We start from the raw sequence: 20545 nt of genomic DNA on the forward strand, positions 1-20545 counted from the left end.
CCCCAGACCCAGGGAAAAACTGCCCTCTGACCTTACAGAATTGCCCGCACAGGAACAGTCACACCTCCCCGCACTGGGGGGCGCCAGACGCTCCAACGCACCTAGAGAAGCCGGGCGCCGGAAGTCCCCTTACCGGAAGTCCCCTTACCCCCAACAAAGAGGGCGCCGATCACGTGGGCCAATCAGCTTGCTCTATGTAAGGACCATATTTCGCTCTTTCCCTGGTCTTCTTCTCCGGGACCTTCGGCGTAGCCAATCAATGGGGCCCCCAGGTCGGCGTGCGTCTGACGTCAGAGGTGTGGGTGGTGTCAAGTTGGAATTTTGGCGGGTTTGGCTGGGGAAAGAGAAGGGGGACCAGAGCCAGGTAGGAGAGCGGAGTCCCGAGGTGTGAGGGCCCTCGGGTGGAGGGGAAGGGGCTGCCACGCGCGTCTGTGAGCTATTTCAGGGACACTCCGAGGATGGTGGGGGTGGGAGGCCAGCGGGAAGAGCGCCTGGGGCGCTGCGCCGGGGTCTGGGGACGCGCGGCCCAAGGGGATTTTGGGGCTCGCGGGAAGAGCGCGAAGGGCGCTGCGCCGGGATCTGAGGGGCTGGGAATCCGAGGGGACTTGGGGGGCCGCGGGAAGAGCGTGGTGTTGAGCTGCGCCAGCTGGGGACCGACCTGACGCGGAGCCCTAGCTAGGAAGCGGCCATGCTGGGACTGGAGAATTTCAAGTCATTTCACACACCTCATTGTGTTACTGCGGTGTCAGCAGTTGGGTCACCCGCTCTATTTGAAGAGTCAGTTTTTCTTTTTAACAGTAGCCTTTTAAAATGGCTTGTCAAGTGCATGCATATGGATTCAGCCAGTATTTACAGAGTGCGTACCAAGTAACAGACAATAAACACGTACACGATAGTGGATCCTGCGGCAAAGTAATGGAAACGGTAAGGTGGGAGGCTATCAAAGAGGCCTCCTCGGACAGGAAAGACTTAGAAGAGTTGAGAAGGAAGCTGAGACTAAAGGATGAGGGGCTAGGGGACAGCTTACCGGATGAAGAGCCCGAGGGATGAACGGCCCAGAATGTTCAAGAACTTGAAAGCCTGTTAGTCTGGCTGGAGCATGGGAGTATGGTGGGGGCTCGCGCTGAATGGTGTGGATTAGCAGAAAAGAGGAGGCGGCAGAAGTAAGCAAGAGATGATCCGTTGCTTTCCAGGCTTTGTCAATTTTATTCTAAGGGCGATGGGAATCATTGAAGATTTTAATTAAGGAAATGGTATTATCTGATTTATGTTCTTAAACGATTGCTATGCAAAGAAAAAATTACCGTGGTGGTTGTATGGAGAATGGCTTGCAGGCGGATAGAGAGACCAACAGAGGAAACAAATGTGGAAGTTCAGGCACAGGGTTTTGGCGGTGAAATCGGAGATAAGTGGAAGGTTTGAGCAATATTTGGAGATTGAACTCTTAGGACTTGTTGGGTGGTCCTGGATGTGAGGGTGAGGAAGAATAACAGGTGTTTTGGGGGGTTAGGGGAGAGGGTTTGGAGGGTAATAGAAATAAAAAAGTCTTCCTCAAGAAGTTTACAGTCTACCCCAGTAAATAACACAGTGTGGGACACATAGCTAGATCCACAAAAATGACTGACGTATAAATAAAAAGAAAGCACCAGAATTAATAACTTGACATTGGACTTACCAAGGTGATGTGTATCATAGAGCACATGCAAGAAAAATTTAGTTTTTTACTCGCAGATTTTAAAAAATGGAAAGTGCACAGAATGGTATGAATGCTTCTTATTTAGCAGTGCCAACTATATTTTCCTCTGAGTTTTGCTAACTGGTATTGAGCCAAAATCCTGATGTGACTAAGGCTGCAACTGAGTAGACTCACATGAGGCTGGGTGGGTAATGTACACATCAAGTGTGTTGCAGTAAACACGGTGGGGTAATAGCCCTGGTTAGACCAGCTCACATCTCGTCTCAGCTCATATGAGACCAACTTACATCTCATCCACATAAACTAGTATCATATAAGCTACTCTGCAGTCCAACCGAGTTTCCAGAACCGTTGTTTGAAGACAAGTCACAGGGAATTACTCACCTAGTTGGGCGATGGTGTTGGCATTGAGGGAATGGGCTGAGAAATGGTCAGATGGTGAATCAATTCTGAAGCCCACAGGGCTGGGTGACAGATTAGATATGGGTTGTGAGGAACAGAGAGGAATCGAGGGTGACTTTTCCAATGTTGATTTCACACAGCAAAGATTCTACACACTGCTCGCCTCCTGGGCCCTGGATTCTCCCCTGAAGCTCCCTGTTTCACCTGTTCTCTCAACAGCATGGATGGTAAGGCCTGGCAGGTCTCTCAAGTTCGCTTTGCTTTGTGGAAAACCACCCTTTTGTCTATGAATGTGTTTATTCTACTTGCAAAATAGCAAAAATAGCTCCTGCCCCCCCCCCCCCCCCCAAGTCTTGTCTCAGTGTTCAAAGAGCCCTAGCTTCAGTTACTGGATGTTATTTTAGTCAGGTGAGATTTCTTTTTCTGGCAGCAGTGATTGTCTTTCATAATAATAATAGGCAGCCTGCACTGAGCACTTAAAATGGGATTTAATCCTCTCAACAACACTATTTTATACATAGGGAAATAGAGGTGTTCAGAAACTTGCAGAGCAAACTGTGAGAGCAGGGATTTACACCCAGGCAAGTCTGACGTCAGGGTTCACATTCAATATTGAAATCTGTCCAAGAGGTTTTAGTTCAGTGCTGACTTAAATTCTTACAGTTTGTCACAGCCCAAGGGGGCTTTACCAGTCAAAAGACCAAAGAAAACACCCAGCATTTGCTGAAACATGAACTTTATTTGGGGCTTACTCACAGGGAGGCAGAATTTAAACAGTTTTTCTCTTGCCAGGCAGATACTGCTTTCCGCAGGGAAAGCAGGGAAAGTCGGCTGCGGGATTCAGAGAACAGCAAGCCCTTTTGTAAGGGTTTTAGACAAAGACATTCCTAAGGGTGGTGGGAGCATAGTTGCAGAAACAGGTCACTCTGTCCTGAGGAGTGGTGCAGGAAGGACTAAAATAACACTTGAACAATTACATTTTTTCTTTTTGTGAGACTAGGAATCTCTCACTTTCTGCCTGCTTCCTATAAAGTTACATTTGAAGGTCAATTGACCCTTTTTCTCCTTACTGGCGTACAAAGACAATAGGTTAAACATTTAGCTGCCTTGGTCATGCACACTGCTGTGCACCAAAGATCTGCAGGCCTATTTTGCCCAGGCCATGGCTTGCCACACAGTCCTTCCTAGTTGTGTTTGTTTCACATGGATGTGTATCAAATGTTTACCTAGTAAAGAGATATTGCTCTAATTAGCTGAGCTTAGCCTGGAGCAGTATAAAGATTGTGTTGGCAATGAAGAGGCCCTAGCCAATGAAATGAATTATTTTTTTCTGGTTGCATAATTGAGCTCATTGTCTGCAACTGCATTAGAAATATTATTGTTCAAGGTTATTATGCTTTTTTTTTTAAGTAGACACCAGTGTTGAAATGCATCACACCATAATGTGTGTGAAATTCATTACACTGTGATATAATGTAGTAGTAGCTTTCTGTTTCCTAAAATCACCAGATTGCCTATAAAGCAGTTTATGTAATACAAAGTATATCTTTTTACTATGCAATGGACATGAAAATAAGTGGTGGATGGATCTGTGTTCTCTCAGAAAGCAGTCCCATTTGGTTTGCATGGTTTCACAATTTGGTCCAGCATAGACAAAATCAAAAGTTTAGTGGTGCTAGGGATACACTGTTGAACAAGGTTCCTACTTATATTTTTAGCAGGAAGAGCAAGATGGTAACAAACAAGTAAGAAAATATTGTGCAGTTGGTAAGGCAGACCACACTAGAATGCCTTTGTATGGTGCTGGGAATGCTCTGGTAGCAAGGGGGAAGTTGGTGAATTGGAGGGAGAGAAGTGGTAAGTGTAGGGTGACATTCTTGAGAAGCTAAGAGGAGTGGAGAAATTCATGATAACCAGAACTAATGACGCTCCGTCCATTGTCGAGAGGGAAAGCTGAGAATGAGTGTTGAGATCTGGTAATGAAAGATGAAGAAGCTCCCATCTGATTGCTTTTAAAAAAACAATATAAGACAGGATCATAAGCTAAGAGTAAAGAGGGAGGAGAGGTAATAATAGGAGGTGAAGTGGTTGGAGGAGAGGAAAGCAAGCGTGTTAGGGAAGCATGGGGATTTTCTGGCAGTATCGAATGCCTATTTGTAATTAGTAGGCATAAATTTAAATTTAGAATTGGGCCTATCAGCATGGTAGCCTGTCTTTCCCAGTAATGTTCTCCAGCTGGGGTGCAGGCATGGAGGAGGTGGTTTGTTGGATTTAATCAGGGTTAAAGATGTTGTCAGGGAAGATGAGGGCACTGGAGAGAAGCAGGGGCCTCGAGTCTTTAGAAGGCTATGGCTATAACTGTGGAACTTGGATTCTGAAGTCTGGGCATGAGGGGTAGGGAGTGATGAGTAGTAAAAACGCTGTAGAAAGGTCAGTGAGTTGGGCATCTTAAAGGTGATGAAGTGCTGGGTGGGAAGAGTGAGTGGGCTGGAAGAATAGAAGGTGGGAATCAGAGAGTGAGACGCTGGAATCAAGATCTTAGAAGTAGCTGGCACCCTTGCTGCAATGACCAGGAGAGACCATGGGACGGGGAGGCTAAGATGGGGAGAGGACAAGATCATTGAAGATGAGGAGGTCAGGAAACAGAGACCAGAAGTTGGCTGGATTTCCTCATGGATGTTGGAAGTAGCCAAGAACCGTGATAGCAATAGAGATGGAAAGGAAGAATGGCAATCAGTAGGCAACCAGGAGGGGCTCTTGATGGTCAAACCTGATGCTGTCAACTGCGAAGAATTGAGGTCCTGAAGTTGATCAACAAATATTTACTGTATGTCTAGGAGGCACTACTTAGATATTGCCGTGTGAGATACAGGCAGTGAAACAACTTCTACTCAAGAGGGTTGCAGGTCCAGCCAGGTTTTTGTGGTAAGAACCACTGAGGCTGTAGGGGAACTTGCTGGTAGTGGATCCTGGGTTTCGGAGAGCAGCTCCCAGGGGGTTGGGAGCAAGGAGGCAAGAAGATGGGTCAGCATAATACAGAGAAGACAGATGGTTTTTGTCAGTGACTGAGGTAAATAGGGACTGAAGCAAACCAAGGATTAGACCTGGTACTTTCATGGAGGAAGATGTTCAAGGTGAAGAGTATAGGGCCACTGGGCAACATTTTTCGCCTAGGGCTCCCGGTGGTGTGGGCCAAGGCTGCCTCCGGGAGTGTGCTCCCTTGGGCATTCAGAAACAGGAGGTCAGGAAGGGCCTGTTGCTCCTGGAGTGTCACCTGGAGCACGAGCTGAGGTTGCCTCTTCTCCTTGTTGCACACTGGAGTCTTGGAGTCTTATCTATGTTGTAATTCAAAGTAATGCTTATACAGTATCTGACTCTCAGCCTTAGAAGCTTTCCTTGGAGTCTGGGCCTTAAGTTTGGCTGTTGGCTCTTTTCCCTATGGTAATGGAGGGTAGATGGTGGAGAGGGTATTGGTTTTCTCATCTAGAGCCCTCCATGCCCAGCCAGGCTCTTCGCCTGATGTGTTTTACCATGTGACCCTGAGTAGGCCCTTCCCCTCTCTGGACTTCAGCCCCTTTCTTTAAAATGAGGTGAAAGGATCAGATAATCTTGAACACTTTCGCTTTAAATGTCTCTGATTCTACAAAGGAGTATTGCCCAAATAGAATATTTTAAATGAGCAAAGAATATAAACAGGTAAATCAAGAAAGAAGAAATCAGACTGGCCAATTAACGTAACAATCCTTAACCTCACAGGTAATCCAGGAAGTGCAGATCAAAACTCTTGTATGCCTTTTTAAACCATCCATCAGATTGTCAGATAATTTAAGTGACATTTCAGATATTGATGTGGTGGTGGGGAGAATTGGTACTTATGTCCAACACAGTAAGATTTTATTACAACCACTTTGAGAACAGTTGGGCAATATAAAAAAAAAAATTAGAAAATGTGCATACCCTACAATCCAGCAATTCCACCTCTGATATATATACCCAAGAAATTCTTCACACATGCAAAAAGACACAAAAATGATTGCAGCATAGTTTGTAATGGGAAAAAGTTGGAAATAACTAATTTATACAGCAATGGAAATAAATAAACTAGAAATACATGTTTCAATTTGAATTAATCTTACAAGCAATGTTGAATGAAAACAGGATGCAGAGTAATACATAGGGTGAAATGATTCACGTAAATATTTTTAAACCCACATAATACTAGGTATTGACTATGAATACCTATGTATTTATGTAAAAGTATGAAAAGTGGACTGGAATACTAGACCAAAATTATGTTACCAGTTGCAGTGGGGAGTGGAGGTGTTGGGGCGAGACTTGGCATGTTAGATTTCAACTTCCTCTGTAAAGTGTTTTTTGACTTTTTTATAAAAGTCCAGAAGCCAACATGACAAAAGGTTAATGATGGCTAATTCTGGGTAATAGGATATGACTACTTTTTGTATTATTTTTACTTTTTATATTAATTAATTTTAATTAATTAATTTTAATTGATAATTTATATTAACTCGATTAAAAAGCAGGGAACTCCAAATACATCTAGGGCCCAAATATATGTTTAGTGCATTTTTCAGTTACTCCCTTGTTGGTTGAATGTCATGGGAGCTGGTATGCAGGAAGTTGTTTCATTAACTGAGGGTAGCACAGGCCAAAAGATCTAGCCCCGTGCCAGGCCCACTGGAGTCACTGAGTGGCTGCTGGCCCCTTCTCCTTAGCTTGCTGATCTGTAAGAAGCAGTGTGGAGAGGACATCTGGAGACAGGGAGAGCAACAGTTGTATCAGGCAAAGTCATGGGTCTGTAGAAAACCATTTGAAAGGGCATCATTAACATCTTACTTGCCTTGCTAATGTTGAACTTTTTAGTTAGCAATGCTTTCATTCATTTTTCTCAGGTAGGCTGAGTGTCTTTCTTTTTCTTCTCTTTTTTCCCCCCAGAGGAGGAAGATGATTTGTCTCTGCTCACTGCACTGCTTGAGGAGAATGAGTCAGCCTTGGCATGCGATTCAGAAGAGAATAACTTCTTAACCCAAGAAGATGGTAAAGCTGACGAATTCGATGAGCTCTTTGATGCTGATGGGGACGGTGAATCTTACACGGAGGAGGCCGATGATGGAGAACTGGAAACAACTGGAGACCAAAAAGAAAATTTGGACACTCTCTTTGGAGATCTGGGGGACTTGACAGATGAAGAAGTCCCTACTTTGCAGTCAACCAAAAATAGGGTTCCTCCTGCTCCTCCTGCCCCCTGTCAAGAGAAAACTAATCAAGAGTTACAAGGTGCCCTCAACGAACTATTTGCCTTCTCTAATTTCATTAGTATGATAAACTAGGGGAGACCCGCCATCTACAGTTTTCATGAAAATGGCTGCTGATTCAGGGGGAAGATAAATGACTTTGTAAACAATTATATGACTTAGTAGATCCAACAACTATGTCCAGCATTTTGGCAAACAGAGGCCTCCTTTTATCACTATCAGCCTGCTTGAATTGATACTCCACAGAATGGCTCTTAACTCTTTTCATGCTCATTACAGCAGAGCATTACTTTGGGATTATATGTGTGAGCCAGAGATAAGAGTACAAGGCTACTATGATTTCTCTTTGACCAGGAGACCTGTCCCGAACAGGAGCTTAGAGGAGGGTCCTTTTCTTATTCCTGGCATCTTCTCTGGTATACATTTTAAGTTATAATAAAATTCCTTGGTTGGCTGTTCTCATCCAGAAGCCAGCATTTATTATATTAGTTAGATACTCAATTTATGAAATACAACAATTTCTCGACTCCTAAAACCTTGTTAGCTGTGGATGTGTATTTATGATATCTGTCAGTAGTACAGATTTATAACTAGCTTCATTATTAGAGGCTTGATACTGGAAATAAGTTTATTCCACTAAGGGACCTCTTGAAAATGCAAATATTCACCATGCGCTTTCGGTACATTGTTACAGTGTGGGACTCAAGGTCAGAAGTGGGGAGGCACCAAAAGTATTTCCAGCATTTCCATTATGTATGTATAACGTTTCCTCTGGCCTGTCTCTTAAATCAATATATTTTTCTTGTCTAGATGAAATAAGGAAGTTACAAGAGCAAATGCAGTCCTTACAAGAACAGCTAAAAATGGCAACAATAAAACAGCCTGCAAGTCCAGCCCTTCTCCATAAATCCCCTGGTAATAAGACTGTGATTCTGAGAATAGTATGCATTTCTGTTATTAAGAAATTATAATACTATTCTTTCTGCATCCAAATACCTGGCAAAATAGCCTCTGAGCCCTTCCCTGGGGCTTTACTAATTTCCTTTACTTTTAATCAAGTAGGTAAGCCTCCACGCCCCCCTCTGAAGGAGAAGAAAGTTCAGAGAATTCAGGAGTCTACATGCTTTTCTGCAGAGCTTGATGTCCCTGCTTTACCAAAAACCAAGCAGGTGGCTCGGACCCCAAAGCTTTCACCCACAGGTGGGATACTCCAGGCCTCAGTGATTCCTCACTGCTCTGGCTCTTTTTGAAAACACATGTTGGCACTGTCTTTATTCTCTATGTGTCTTGGGAGGGGTAGGGTAGGGTCTTCCTGTTTTATCTCCCCATCGGCAAAGGTAAAGTTCTTGGGATCGGGGGCCATATGCTGTATTACCTGCTCTTTCCCTGCGTCTCACGGGGCTTAGAAAATCCATTGGTGCCGGTAGATATTTATTAAATAGGTTGAATTACTAATGGGTTGAATTTGTTTAACTCTATAGTCCTATAGTTTTATTTGGACTGTAGTAAGTTTAATCACTGTCTTGAATTCTCATACTAGAAATCTTGGGATCTCATCTCCAGGCTTGTGAGATTGAGGCACCCTATGATGTGGTCAAGTTTTATTTGAAGCCAGGTTGTATTAAACCAAGGGTCCATTCTTTAGAAAAGAGTTCCTTACCAGGAGTACAGAATGGTGCTCAAAATCCTATTTTAGTACATACATATGTACACACAAAATAAAAACTAAAGATTTCTAAGTATTGGTTTTGTTGAACTGCCTCAGTTTCTCCAGGTGACTTCTTTTGAAGGCCTAAGACAAAATCGTGTGGGGATGACAAGAGTGTTGAAAAAGACCCCTTTGAACAGTTGACTGATATGTAACATGACAGTAGGAACAGCTGTGGGTTCTGAGTATTCATATTTTATTTGGAACAAATTATATATTTAGTATATCCACTTATGAATTACATCACCCCCTTAGGATCTTTGGCCTTGCTAAGGTGCTTCATGGAGCTGTGCATGAAGTTTGGTTTTGAGGGGGTGCAGCACGCATGGTTTATAGAGATTTTAAAGTTCTACAGTTACCCTGGCTGCCAGCTTGGGAGCAATTATGCAAAGCCTCTTTGAGGTAAACAGCACAGTCTTATGTAAGAATGAAAGTGATATATTATTGAGGAAAGTATCCAAGCTTTCTGACCTCTTGGAGAGTTATCAAATACTTCTAAAATATGCAATACTGAGTAGAATACTCTCCCCCTTCCACCAGTAAAATGGAGTGGAACGAAATAAAATGAAATGAAACAAGAAAGAAAGAAGATAAGAAAATGGAGCTGGCTTTGGGTTTTCTTCTGGTTGAATTTGATTTGTACACAAATCTCCAATAATTCTTCATTCCTTTTACTCCCTGTGTAATCTCCTCCAGTGCTCTGTATGTGGTGAACTCCCAGTGAAAGTCATTGCAAAGGGTAACTAATAATGTTTTAGAGCTGCACTGTCTAACACAGTAGTCACTAGGCATGTGTAGCTATTCAAAAATAATTCATTTTCTCAGAGGCATGAGTCACATTTTAAGTACTCAATGGCCACATGTGGCTAGTGGCTACCATATTGGACAGGACAGATAGAAGGTATTTTCATTATCACAGAGTTCTTTGGATCGCAATGCAGAGGTTTATGGCTTCCTTTGTTCTCAAGATTCAGTTACTTAGTTATTGCAAACAATTTGTAAAAACACGTTATATAGCTATCAGTATGGTTTTCTTTCCACCTAATTTTTGTGTTAATTTTCTAGCGCCCAAAAGCTCATCTTCAAGGATGACAAGTGCACCCTCCCAACCACTCCGAGCTACTCCTGGGAACAAACCCAGTGGGGTGGTGACTGGAGAACAGAGCACAGGGACCCCGGAGAGTTCCAGGGCAGCGGCTCCTTTGGTTTCAGTGGAAAACTTCTCTGGCCTGAGGCTCAGGTCAGTAACTGTGGTAACCGACTCATGGCCTTTCACGTTCACCACTAGATGGTGTGTCCTCCTTCCAGAACACCAGGTCTGTTAGAAATCACGCCTTTGTGCAGCAGAACTGTAAAACACCAGAAACTCCTGTCCCTGAGGAAACTGGGCAGTAAGACCAGCGGCAGGACTGGAATTAATTCCATACAGCTGCATATAAAATGCATAAGGAAGACTTCTCTTGTTTATTTATGAACAAAAGATGTCTCTATGAAGAGAAGGGGACAAATAACAGGTTGTATATTTAATAAGAAATTGACAGAAACAGTGATGTAGGCTATTTTTGAATGCATAAAGGAACCCAGTTTAACCAGGGTAATAATATCTTATCATTAATGTTAAGAAAAACAACTGGCTTTTTTCCTTCCTAGTAACCTTTTTAAGACAAATTCTATTCTTTGCATATATTATGTGGAAATGTTAAGGTATTTGGGTAAAGTAGGAATAAATCTCAGGATTGGTTCAGGTAAAGGCCATATTCACACCCTGAATTTTTTAATCTTCTACACTCGATTGCTGCTTGTTGCGGTTCCATTACTACTTCTCTTTAAGCCCCAGGCAGACTGGTAATCCTTACCCTGAGACTTAATTGCTTTCTGGACAGTCCATTTGCATAGCCAAATGCCACCCCTAGAGCATCTAAACCTTGTCAATCCAAACATCAGCCAACAAATAAGCTGCTAAGGTCCTAAATGATATTTTGTTAAGCAAGGGGAAGGACAGGTGGCTGCCAACATGCAATAGCAGAAGTATGTTGTAAAGACTCAATACTCTCAAAAATGAAACAATGCTCAATACTTTGATTATATCTGAGATGGAGTCTGAGGGATAGGACCCGGCAGTAAAGCTGTGGCTCTCACTGAGTGGTTGCAGCCAAGTGTGCTGCCTTCCTGAGACCATGCTGCCTGTCCCCAGCCATCCCCCACTTGAAACTCTCCATTGTAATGAAAGATACTATTGACAGGAGTATATTTTACATATGAATTCAGGAAGAGTTTAAACCACTCAGCTGAAGCTTCTGAGTGGCCAACAAATTTAGGAGATTGTGGAATTATTTTGAGTTGCTTCACAGTTGTTACACCTGAACCTCAGGCCTTAAAAATATTCCACTCAAAATATCTTTAGAAATACTTGGGTATAGCTGTTAAATCACAGAAATCAGATAAAGGGGATTTCTCCACCTGTGTCAACTTTTGTCTCCGCACATTCTTCATTGTTCAGACTTAGCTCAAGAATGTTCTATTGCTGAAGATTCTGAAATAGTCAAGAGGCAGTTTTTTCTGACTGTTTTCTCTTGTCCTTGAATATGTAGTGTAATCAAACATGGAACACATGTTCATATTCTACTAGAGAAAAACAGTTTGCAAACTCACCAGTTTTTGGCAGTCATTAAGAACAAGGATATATTAATGAAGCTAGATCCAAAACCTTTATTTATTGTTACGTGAAAATGTTAGCTTAAAAAAAATCCTATTAGAAATAGAACCTGTGAAATTCTTGTAGAACTGATGAAATTTAAATATCTGATTTTTTAATATCAACTCATGATTTTGCAATAAAGTAAAAGATGTATATTATATATATAGCATATTATAATTTATAAGAACTTAAAGAATTTGTGGTCTTTCTTATTTTGTACATAAGCCCCTGTTCTGTATCCAAGGAAAAGCAAACCTCCCTTTAAAAATTATTTTATTTGTATCTATCTGCCATAAAAGTGTGTGCCTCATCCATACTACATACTTAGTCCCCTAAGAATAGGTACAATAGAGGTTTCTGCCCCCTAGCACCTGTCCATACCATCCAGCAAGTGCCAGAGGATCTCTGATTTCTTACAGTAATAATCTTAATTGCTGGTTTCTTGACACAGGTGGCCTCGAGTATCCTCCACAGAAATGAACAAGAAAATGATTGGCCGAAAACTGATCAGACTGTCTCAGATCAAGGAAAAGATAGCAAGTGAGAACCTGGATGAAATGGATTGGGTGACATTTGGGGTTATAGTGAAGAAAGTCACTCCGCAGAGTTCTAACAGTGTAAGCGATTTTGTTACTGACTTCTTAGCTGCTCCACTGCAGACTAACACTGGGGACCTGTCGGTTGCCGGAGTCGCCATGTGATAGGGTGGTTATTTGTGAAGAAAGCCCTATTTAAAGAAGATCTCTTTGCACAGGTTTCTTGGGCTTTCCACTGTCCAAGTCGTTCTTACTGCGTTTCTCTTGCCATTGCTTTTGGCGATGCACGTGCTTGACCCTGGACCACCTGTAATCCCTCCTGTGAAGGAGAGGAGCAGGTAATCAAACAACCAGACTCGCATCCTCCGGAGAACTTCATTGCAGAAGTTCTGAACATACTGGCCTGTGCTGGAATGTGTGGTTTATTTAACTTGGTGGTTATTATAAGAGATGTAAACATTTTATAAATCTCAGTTGGCTGCGGCATAGTGCGAAAAGTTTTTAGTGCTCTGGAAGGTTCTAAGACCGGCACTCTCTTTAACTGGGTATGTGATCTTAGGTTATGTAACCTCAGCTTGACCCTTCATCTTTCTTTAAGTCCATTTCCTTATCTATATAATGAAGACATTGGCTTTGATTGTTTTGAAAGTCTCTTCCAACTCTGGGAGACAACATGCTCAATACTGATTTTGTTCGCTGATTTAGAGCTTGGCTAACCTTAGATTTTTGTGAGATCTGACAAGGGTTGAGTTTTAGATTATTGGGTCCTTATTGTTTTTGAGGGAAACATGAACAAGTCTGATTTTCATTAGATTAAATACTTGCTTCACAAGTGGCTACAATGACACGGAATTAATAGATGTGAAATTTTATCTGAATTCTTCCAAGAAAGGCATTATACACGAGAATAATTGCAACACTCAGAATCTGGCCGATAGCTCGCCATAGCCTAAAAGCATGCCCACTTTGGGATGCCTCTGTGAAAGAGCTTGATTCAATATTATTCAAATTATTTTGTTTAAAAATCTCTGAAAATAGAAGTTGTTTATATTATAAATGGTCAGCATTTTGAGTTGCATTTCTTCAGCTATTTAATAATACCTCTGAAATTTTACAGTTAAACTCAGTTTTCTTTAAACGGTACTTTTGTTTTTCTTCTAAGTTAAAGATTTAGTAGCATAGTAGATCTGAAATACTTTTGCTTTAATATTAATAATTTAATTAATAAGTGATAAATAATAGGTTTATAAATTGTTTACCTGATATTTACTCATGTCAATAAATTAACTTGTAGTACTGTAGCTTCCCCTTTTTCTTTTAACATTGCACACGTGGATGTGTGTTGTGTATCTCATTAGAAAGTGTTCTGCTGCCTGCTGATTAAATCTCGGACCTGAGAAGGGTCTAATAACAAGCTCGCCACTGGCTTGCTTCACCTCACTTTCATCTCTAAAATGGGAAGGGTAACATTTAAGCCTAGAGAAAGGATTAACTTATAATAACAGACTGTCTGGTGATTATATATTCAATGTGGAATATATTTATGTATTTTTCCATAATGGAACACTTGAGCTATAAATGAAGATAGCATAACCCATTGTTCAAAAATTATTGAAATAAGAATATTTGCTCTAGGGGAGAACATTTAGCATCTGGCGACTGAATGATCTTCGTGACCTGACACGCTTTGTGTCATTGTTCTTGTTTGGAGAAGTTCACAAAGATCTCTGGAAGACTGAGCAAGGTACAGTTGTTGGATTGCTCAATGCTAACCCCATGAAGCCCAAGGATGGCTCAGAGGAGGTAAGAATCTGTTTGGTTTTTTTGTGTTTTTTTTGTTTTGTTTTGTTTTGTTTTTTGGTCTTTACAACTTAGCCAACTTTTATCAAAAATGTGTGTATTAATCTACCTTCAGGTAAAGTCATGCTTTTATATTATGTCTCCATCAATCTGTTTTTCTGTTTGTTTCATCCCCTACCCCCTGATATTCTGAAATTCCACCTACTCTATAGTACTTTGTAACAACTTCTTTCGTTACATCTTCTTAAATTAGTTCCAAGGTTTCAACAGTTTCTGAAATTTTATACTCTGGTTTCTATAGATCCCTTACATGAATTTCCATGGGGCATCAAGAAGGTTGAGTCTGTTAATTAGTAAAACCATAGCTACAATTTCAAATCAAAGTGAATATTCATCTTCTCCACAGGATTATAGTTTTGGAACTACCCCCTGTTTCTCTAGTAAATTCCAGATCTAAACACAATGTGAATAGCAAGACAGTTTCTCCATCCTAACCCAACAAGTGTCACTATGTTAGGTGAATGATTGTTATTATCAAGAGGAGTGAGAGACACATGATTTCATTTTGTTCTTTCATTCCTTACTTTCACCAGAGAACGACAATAAAATTCTATCTATTGGTTAGGAATGTGTTTGGCTACAATTTACAGGAAGCCCTCACTGTAGTGAGTGCCAGTGGAGTTCGTTCTCTTATACAATAGAAAATCTCCACAAAGCAGTGCAGTGGTGTCAGGGCCGATGTCTCTGTGAGTCTACTGGCCTTTCCCTCTTGGTAGTACGATGGCTTCGAAGCTTCAGCCATCAAATCTCATCACAGGCAGGAAATGAAAAGGAAGGTTGAGTGGCCTCCTTGCTCTCCTTTCATCAGGAGAGCAAAAGCTTTCCCAGATACCTTCCCCACTGTCTCCTGCTGAAGCTGCTTGGCCAGAACATGGCCATGCTGCCCTCAAAGAATGCTGAGAAAATAAGAAACAGGATCCATTACCTGAAGCCGAGCACTTCACCAGCCCAAAGGAAATCAGGATTCTTATTGCAAAGAAGGAAAGATTGGATATTGAGTAGAGAACCAATTGTGTCTTCCACACTCCCATTCTAAACTCTGTTTTATAGACCACTGATTTCAAGTTCCTTTAGACTGAAAAAGCCTTCTTAAATCCTCACCAACCATTCTCATATCCATTGCTTCTAATAAAAGGTCATAACTGCCACCCCTCTTCTCTTTACAGGTGTGCTTATCTATTGATCATCCTCAGAAGATCTTAATAATGGGGGAAGCTCTTGACCTGGGAACGTGTAAAGCAAAGAAGAAGAACGGAGCACCGTGTACACAGATGGTTAATTTGGTTGGTTTCAGCCTTGTTGGGATGGCTTCTGCTGCTAAAGAAAGGAACTGTTAGGAAAATTGTGGGTGGTTTGGCTGTTTGGTTCCAATTTGGAACTATATCTCCTACTGAACAGGAAGAGTCAAAATAAGAAAATTGAATATGAATTTCAATTTATATGTCATGCGTGGTTAATAATTGCCAGTTTAAAAAGCTGGTAGCAGGGAGGGGCTAGGAGGATTTAACCTCTTAGGAAAGGTGTTTTATTACCAATGACTAAGAGGTATAAGAAAGACAGAATTTTTCTTTGCCCTGAATTCTTTCTAGTGGCAAAGATCAAACAGTGATGAAATACACCGAAAACCTCATTTTAGCCTTTATTTTAATTCCATTGAACCTTTTCTTAGAGCTCTTTTTAAAAAAATACCTTTTTTGAGATATAATTTATATACAATGCAAATCACTCTTTTAAAATGTACAATTGGAGGAACTTTTAGTGTACTCACAGAACATTTTCATTACCCTGAAAAAGGAACTCTGTACTTTGAGCAGTCACTCCCAATTCTCCCTTTCCCCCAGTCCCTGGCAACCTCTACTTTCTATCTCTGTGGATGTGCCTCTTCTGGACATGTCATATAACAGAATCATACAATATGTGGTCTCTTGTGTCTGGCTTCTTTCATTTACCATAATGTTTTCAAAGTTCATCCATGTAGTGGCATGTATCAGGACTTCATTTTTTTAGGCTGAATAATGTTGCATTGTATGTATATACCACATTTTGTTTATCTGTTCATCAGTTGATGGACATTTGGGTTGTTTCCACATTTGGACTATTATGAATAATGCTGATATGAGTATTTGCGTACCAGATTTTGCTTGGACGTCTGTTTTCAATCCCTTGGGACTGTAGCTTGGGGTAGAATTATGAGGTCATATGGTTGGTGCAGGTCATATGGTTGGTGCTTGGTTTAACATTTTGAGGATCTGGCCAAACTGTTTTCCCAAGCACTGCACCATTTTGCAGCTCCTCCCAGTGCATGAGGTTCCAGTTTCTCTACATTCTTGCCAACCCTTGTTATTGTCAGGGTTTTTTATTTGTTTGTTTTAGATGATAGTGATCCTAGTGGGTGTAAAGTGGTATCTTCTTAGGGTTCTTTGAAAGGAGTACAGTGAAAGGTTTTGGTTTCATCTCTTTTTATTTCCTTCATTTCTGCCTCATGGATGAACTGATGAGCAGGAAATAGAAAGGAGGGAGCTATTTTGGAAAAGAAGCCTCAGAGTAAGGTGCTTAACAGATCTCCAGATGAGAGTGATATCCTTAAAAACCAATTGTCACCACATCAGCTTCACACAATAGAACGAGGCTGTGTTGTGTCCAGGTGTCAACCTGAGAAATAGCTAGAAAAGCCTTGCTAGAAGGTGACTTTACTTCCACTTGAGAAAGAAGGCAAAGGGGATGCATGCATCACCTTTTTCTTTCATCAGAGTGGTGCTCTAAAAGGAGTCTAAAGGAAGACCTCTTTCTTTCCCATTAGTGACAGCATAGATCTTCACTTTGGGAGTGTGGCCTTAGCAGTCAGCAGGGAGGGCTCCGAGAGGTGGGGAGAAAGGAAGCGCATCTCCTTGCCCTGCCTGGCACCCATGCGCTGACGCAGCTGCCCTTTCCTGCAGAGTGACTGCGAGTACTGCCAGTACCACGTCCAGGCTCAGTACAGGAAGCTCAGCGCCAAGCGAGCGGACTTGCAGTCCACCTTCTCAGGAGGACGGATTCCAAAGAAGTTTGCCCGCAGAGGAGCGAGTCTAAAGGAACGGCTGTGTCAAGACGGCTTTTACTATGGAGGCATGTCTTCTGAGTCCTACGCAGCCTCCGTGTAAGACAGTCTCTTGTTTCTTTCGGGACAAATTTTTAGCTTGTCTTATAAGAATAAATCTAATGTCTGTGCTTTCCTGTAACGGTCATAGAATACTTGTACAGGTTTCATCTTTCGTAGCTCACTGCATATAACAAGGTAGGTAAGGACCTCTTTCATTCCCAGGTAGAGAGGAGAGCACACAGGGAAAACAATTGAGTACAGATGTTCTTTTCATAGATAAAGAACTCCCTTGGACTTCTTAGATGAATATGCAACTTTGTCAGAGCCGAGTACAAAATGGCCATTAAAAGTATGTTAATCTTAAGCATTAGAATCCTTTAAACCATTTCCTTCCAGACTCATCTGAGCGTTGTGCACATACCTGGCCTCTCTTCTGGGGTCCTCAGGATCTTCACAGACCCCCCGAAGCAGGTCGGAGGAGGAAAGCTACCAGTCGTGTTTAGAACGCACATTTGAGCACAAGTGGTGGGCACTTGACACAAGGCAGCCACAGTTCCTCTAAGAACAAAGCATAGATTTTGTTCCCAGTCCAGTAGGAATTGGGCTAGCGGACTCACTCCCTGTCTATTTTGTAACATCAAGCCCATTTTTTAAATTTAACATAACATCTTTCTTTTACCAAACTGCAAAAAACCATGCACATAAATTATGGGAAAAAATAGAATATACAATTCAGTCAAAAGGACCATCCATAATCCTACCACCTAGATAACTGTGAGTTTCTTGTCTATATTGCTTCTTGGGCTTTTTTTTCCCCATAGGTATAAGTTTTTGGTAATATTTTGTATGCTCTTTCTTTTCACATAAAATAATCTTTTCCTTGTCCAGTAGTACCTGGGGTGTGATTTTTAGTGGCTGTATAGTATTCTTTTTACTGCCTCTTGATAATTTATTTAAACAGTTCCCCATGAATGAGCGTTTTAGTGTGGTTTCTAACTTTCAACATAAGCAAAACTGCAGTGAATAGCCTAAATTTTTGCATAGTCTCTAATTATTTCAAGGTAAATTCCTAGTCTGTTGTATCAAAGTGTTGGCATATTTTTTATTTCTATTGCCAAATTGCCCTTCCAGAATGACCACAGGCAAATTTGCAGGTTCCATGATTTTGCCTGTTGGTTTCCCTTTGTGGCACAGCATATAAACCACGATGCCAAGGACCCCAGCCTTCAAATCCCCTGGTGGGGTGCTGGGAGAAACTCGACGGCCTGTTGTATTAGAACTCATTGTTTCCGAGCCTTCTTGGCCTCACTGTGCTGACATGTGCTGACTTTCCTTGGGGTTGGGGGGCGGCCTTGTCATTTCAGGGCAGCAGCTATTGCTCCTAAGAAGAAGATCCAAACCACTCTGACGAATCTGGTCGTGAAGGGCACAAACCAGATTATCCAGGAAACGCAACAAAAGCTCGGTAACTTCTTTCTCCAGCTTGTATTTGTAATCTTCAACATTGAAAATGTTTGCAACTCCGAGTTACACATATCTACTCATCACCTACACTTACTGAGTAATATGGCCCCAACTCAAGGAATCAAGCCTAGTTGTAGTATATTAAGAAAAAATAGCATAGTAATCTTAGCTGTGCCTTAGCTTAGTATGTTTGTTTTTCTTTATTATTTCTCGATGTATCTGGGTGCAACTCTTAATGTCCAGCATTAGAATCAGTAGCATTGAGGAGAACTTAAGATGGTGGCTAGGTGAGACAGGGCAAAAAAACACCTCTGTGAAAAATACTAGATAAAAGCCAAAAAGTGACCCAGAACACCAGTTCCAGCAATGCACCAGCCAGACAAGGTCTGCTAAATCCATAGGGACTGTGCATTTGGTGAAACTGGGAGTCTGCGTTCTGAAACAAGTGAGTGAGCCGGCTGAAAGTCCAGCGGCCGCACTGTGGTGTGGGGAAACCATGGGTTGGCATTTGGAGATGGACTAGTTCTTTTAAAAAAAAAAAAAAAACGGGAGCAGCTGGCAATACGGCGGCAACAACCGCGCAGTGAAGCGTGGCAGGAACGGGCTGTGCCAACGCCTCAATATCTGGTGTGGAAGATAGCCCTTCCCACACCCGCTGCTAATTGTCTCGGAGCCAAGAGGGCAGAGGGGAGCCAAAAAGAGAAAGAAACCGTGCCCCTTGCAGCCATCTTCCCAGCGGGCTGGGGACACTCCTGCCCGGGGCCAGAGCCACAGCCCAGAGCCGCACCAAGGGTCCCAGTGTGACAGGGAGTGTTTCTTGCAGCACTGCACACATGCCACGATATCGGCCGTGGACAATAGCCTTTAGTGCACCCACAGCTGATTGTCCTGGAGCTGGGAAGGCGGAGCTGTGCGAAAGGGGGTAAATTAACACACCCCATTCAGCCATCTTTACAGCAGGCTAGGAAAACCCCTGCATGGCCCGGCGGCCCAGGGCTTCCCTGGAGGGCCAGCGCGCACTTGTGACGTGACATAGCCTCCCCTCAGCAGAGGTCCTAGAAGAACACTTCTGAGAAGGGGGACCCGTTCGGAAATCCCAGGGGCCCTAGGCCAATAACAAGGACTTGTGTGGGTCAGTGGCAGAGACAATCTGTGGCAAGACTGAGATGAAGGCTTAGACTCTTGCAACAGCCTTAAATCTCTGGGAACACCTGGGAGATTTGATTATTAAAGCTGCCCTGCCTCCCTAACTGCTCAGACACACCCCACATTCAGGGCGGACAGCACCAACAACACACCCAAACTTAGTGCACCAGTTGAATCCCACAAGAATCAGGCCCCCACACACCACAAAGACAAAGTTGTGGAGAACTGACTTGAGGGGAATAGGTGACTCGTGGACACCATCTGCTGATTAGTTAGAGAAGGTGTACACCACCAAGCTGTAGATCTGACAAATTAGAGACTGGTATTTTTCATATCCTGAAAGAACCCTATCAAGTAAAGCAAATGCCAGGAGGCCCAAAACAACAGAAAATTTTAAAGCATATGATAAAACCAGACGATATGGATAACCCAAACCCAAACCCCCAAATCAAAAGATCAGAAGAGACACAGTACTTGGTGCAATTAATCAGAGAACTAAAGAGAAACAACAAGAGCATGGCACAGGATATAAAGGACATGAAGAAGACCCTAGAAGAGCATAAAGAAGAAATTGCAAGAGTAAATAAAAAAATAGATTATCTTATGGAAATAAAAGAAACTGTTGACCAAATTTAAAAGATTCTGGAGACTCATAGTACAAGACTAGAGGAAGCTGAACAACG

At 42.2% G+C, this 20545-nt stretch overlaps 1 protein-coding gene across 3 annotated transcripts in view; it reads left to right on the forward strand.

The window, feature by feature from the left end:
* Nucleotides 1-324: 324 nt before the first annotated feature.
* The window catches only part of MCM10 (minichromosome maintenance 10 replication initiation factor), a 70430-nt gene continuing 50209 nt past the window's right edge, over nt 325-20545 (forward strand). For 2 of the 3 annotated variants that reach the window (XR_005218546.1, XM_037847995.1), the window contains exons 1-11: nt 325-364; nt 2239-2325; nt 7052-7393; nt 8182-8286; nt 8431-8571; nt 10145-10319; nt 12229-12394; nt 13949-14116; nt 15340-15456; nt 17110-17309; nt 18617-18717. Coding sequence is in view for 2 of the 3 variants with exons in the window: in XM_037847995.1 (XP_037703923.1) it covers nt 2319-2325; nt 7052-7393; nt 8182-8286; nt 8431-8571; nt 10145-10319; nt 12229-12394; nt 13949-14116; nt 15340-15456; nt 17110-17309; nt 18617-18717 (1522 nt within the window). In the remaining variant the exon portion in view is untranslated. The remainder of the gene's footprint in view (nt 365-2238; nt 2326-7051; nt 7394-8181; nt 8287-8430; nt 8572-10144; nt 10320-12228; nt 12395-13948; nt 14117-15339; nt 15457-17109; nt 17310-18616; nt 18718-20545) is intronic. The other variant, XM_037847996.1, reaches the window with a different exon arrangement.

Source organism: Choloepus didactylus, chromosome 8 (assembly GCF_015220235.1).
Source record: "Choloepus didactylus isolate mChoDid1 chromosome 8, mChoDid1.pri, whole genome shotgun sequence".
NCBI classification, from domain to species: Eukaryota; Metazoa; Chordata; class Mammalia; order Pilosa; family Megalonychidae; genus Choloepus; species Choloepus didactylus.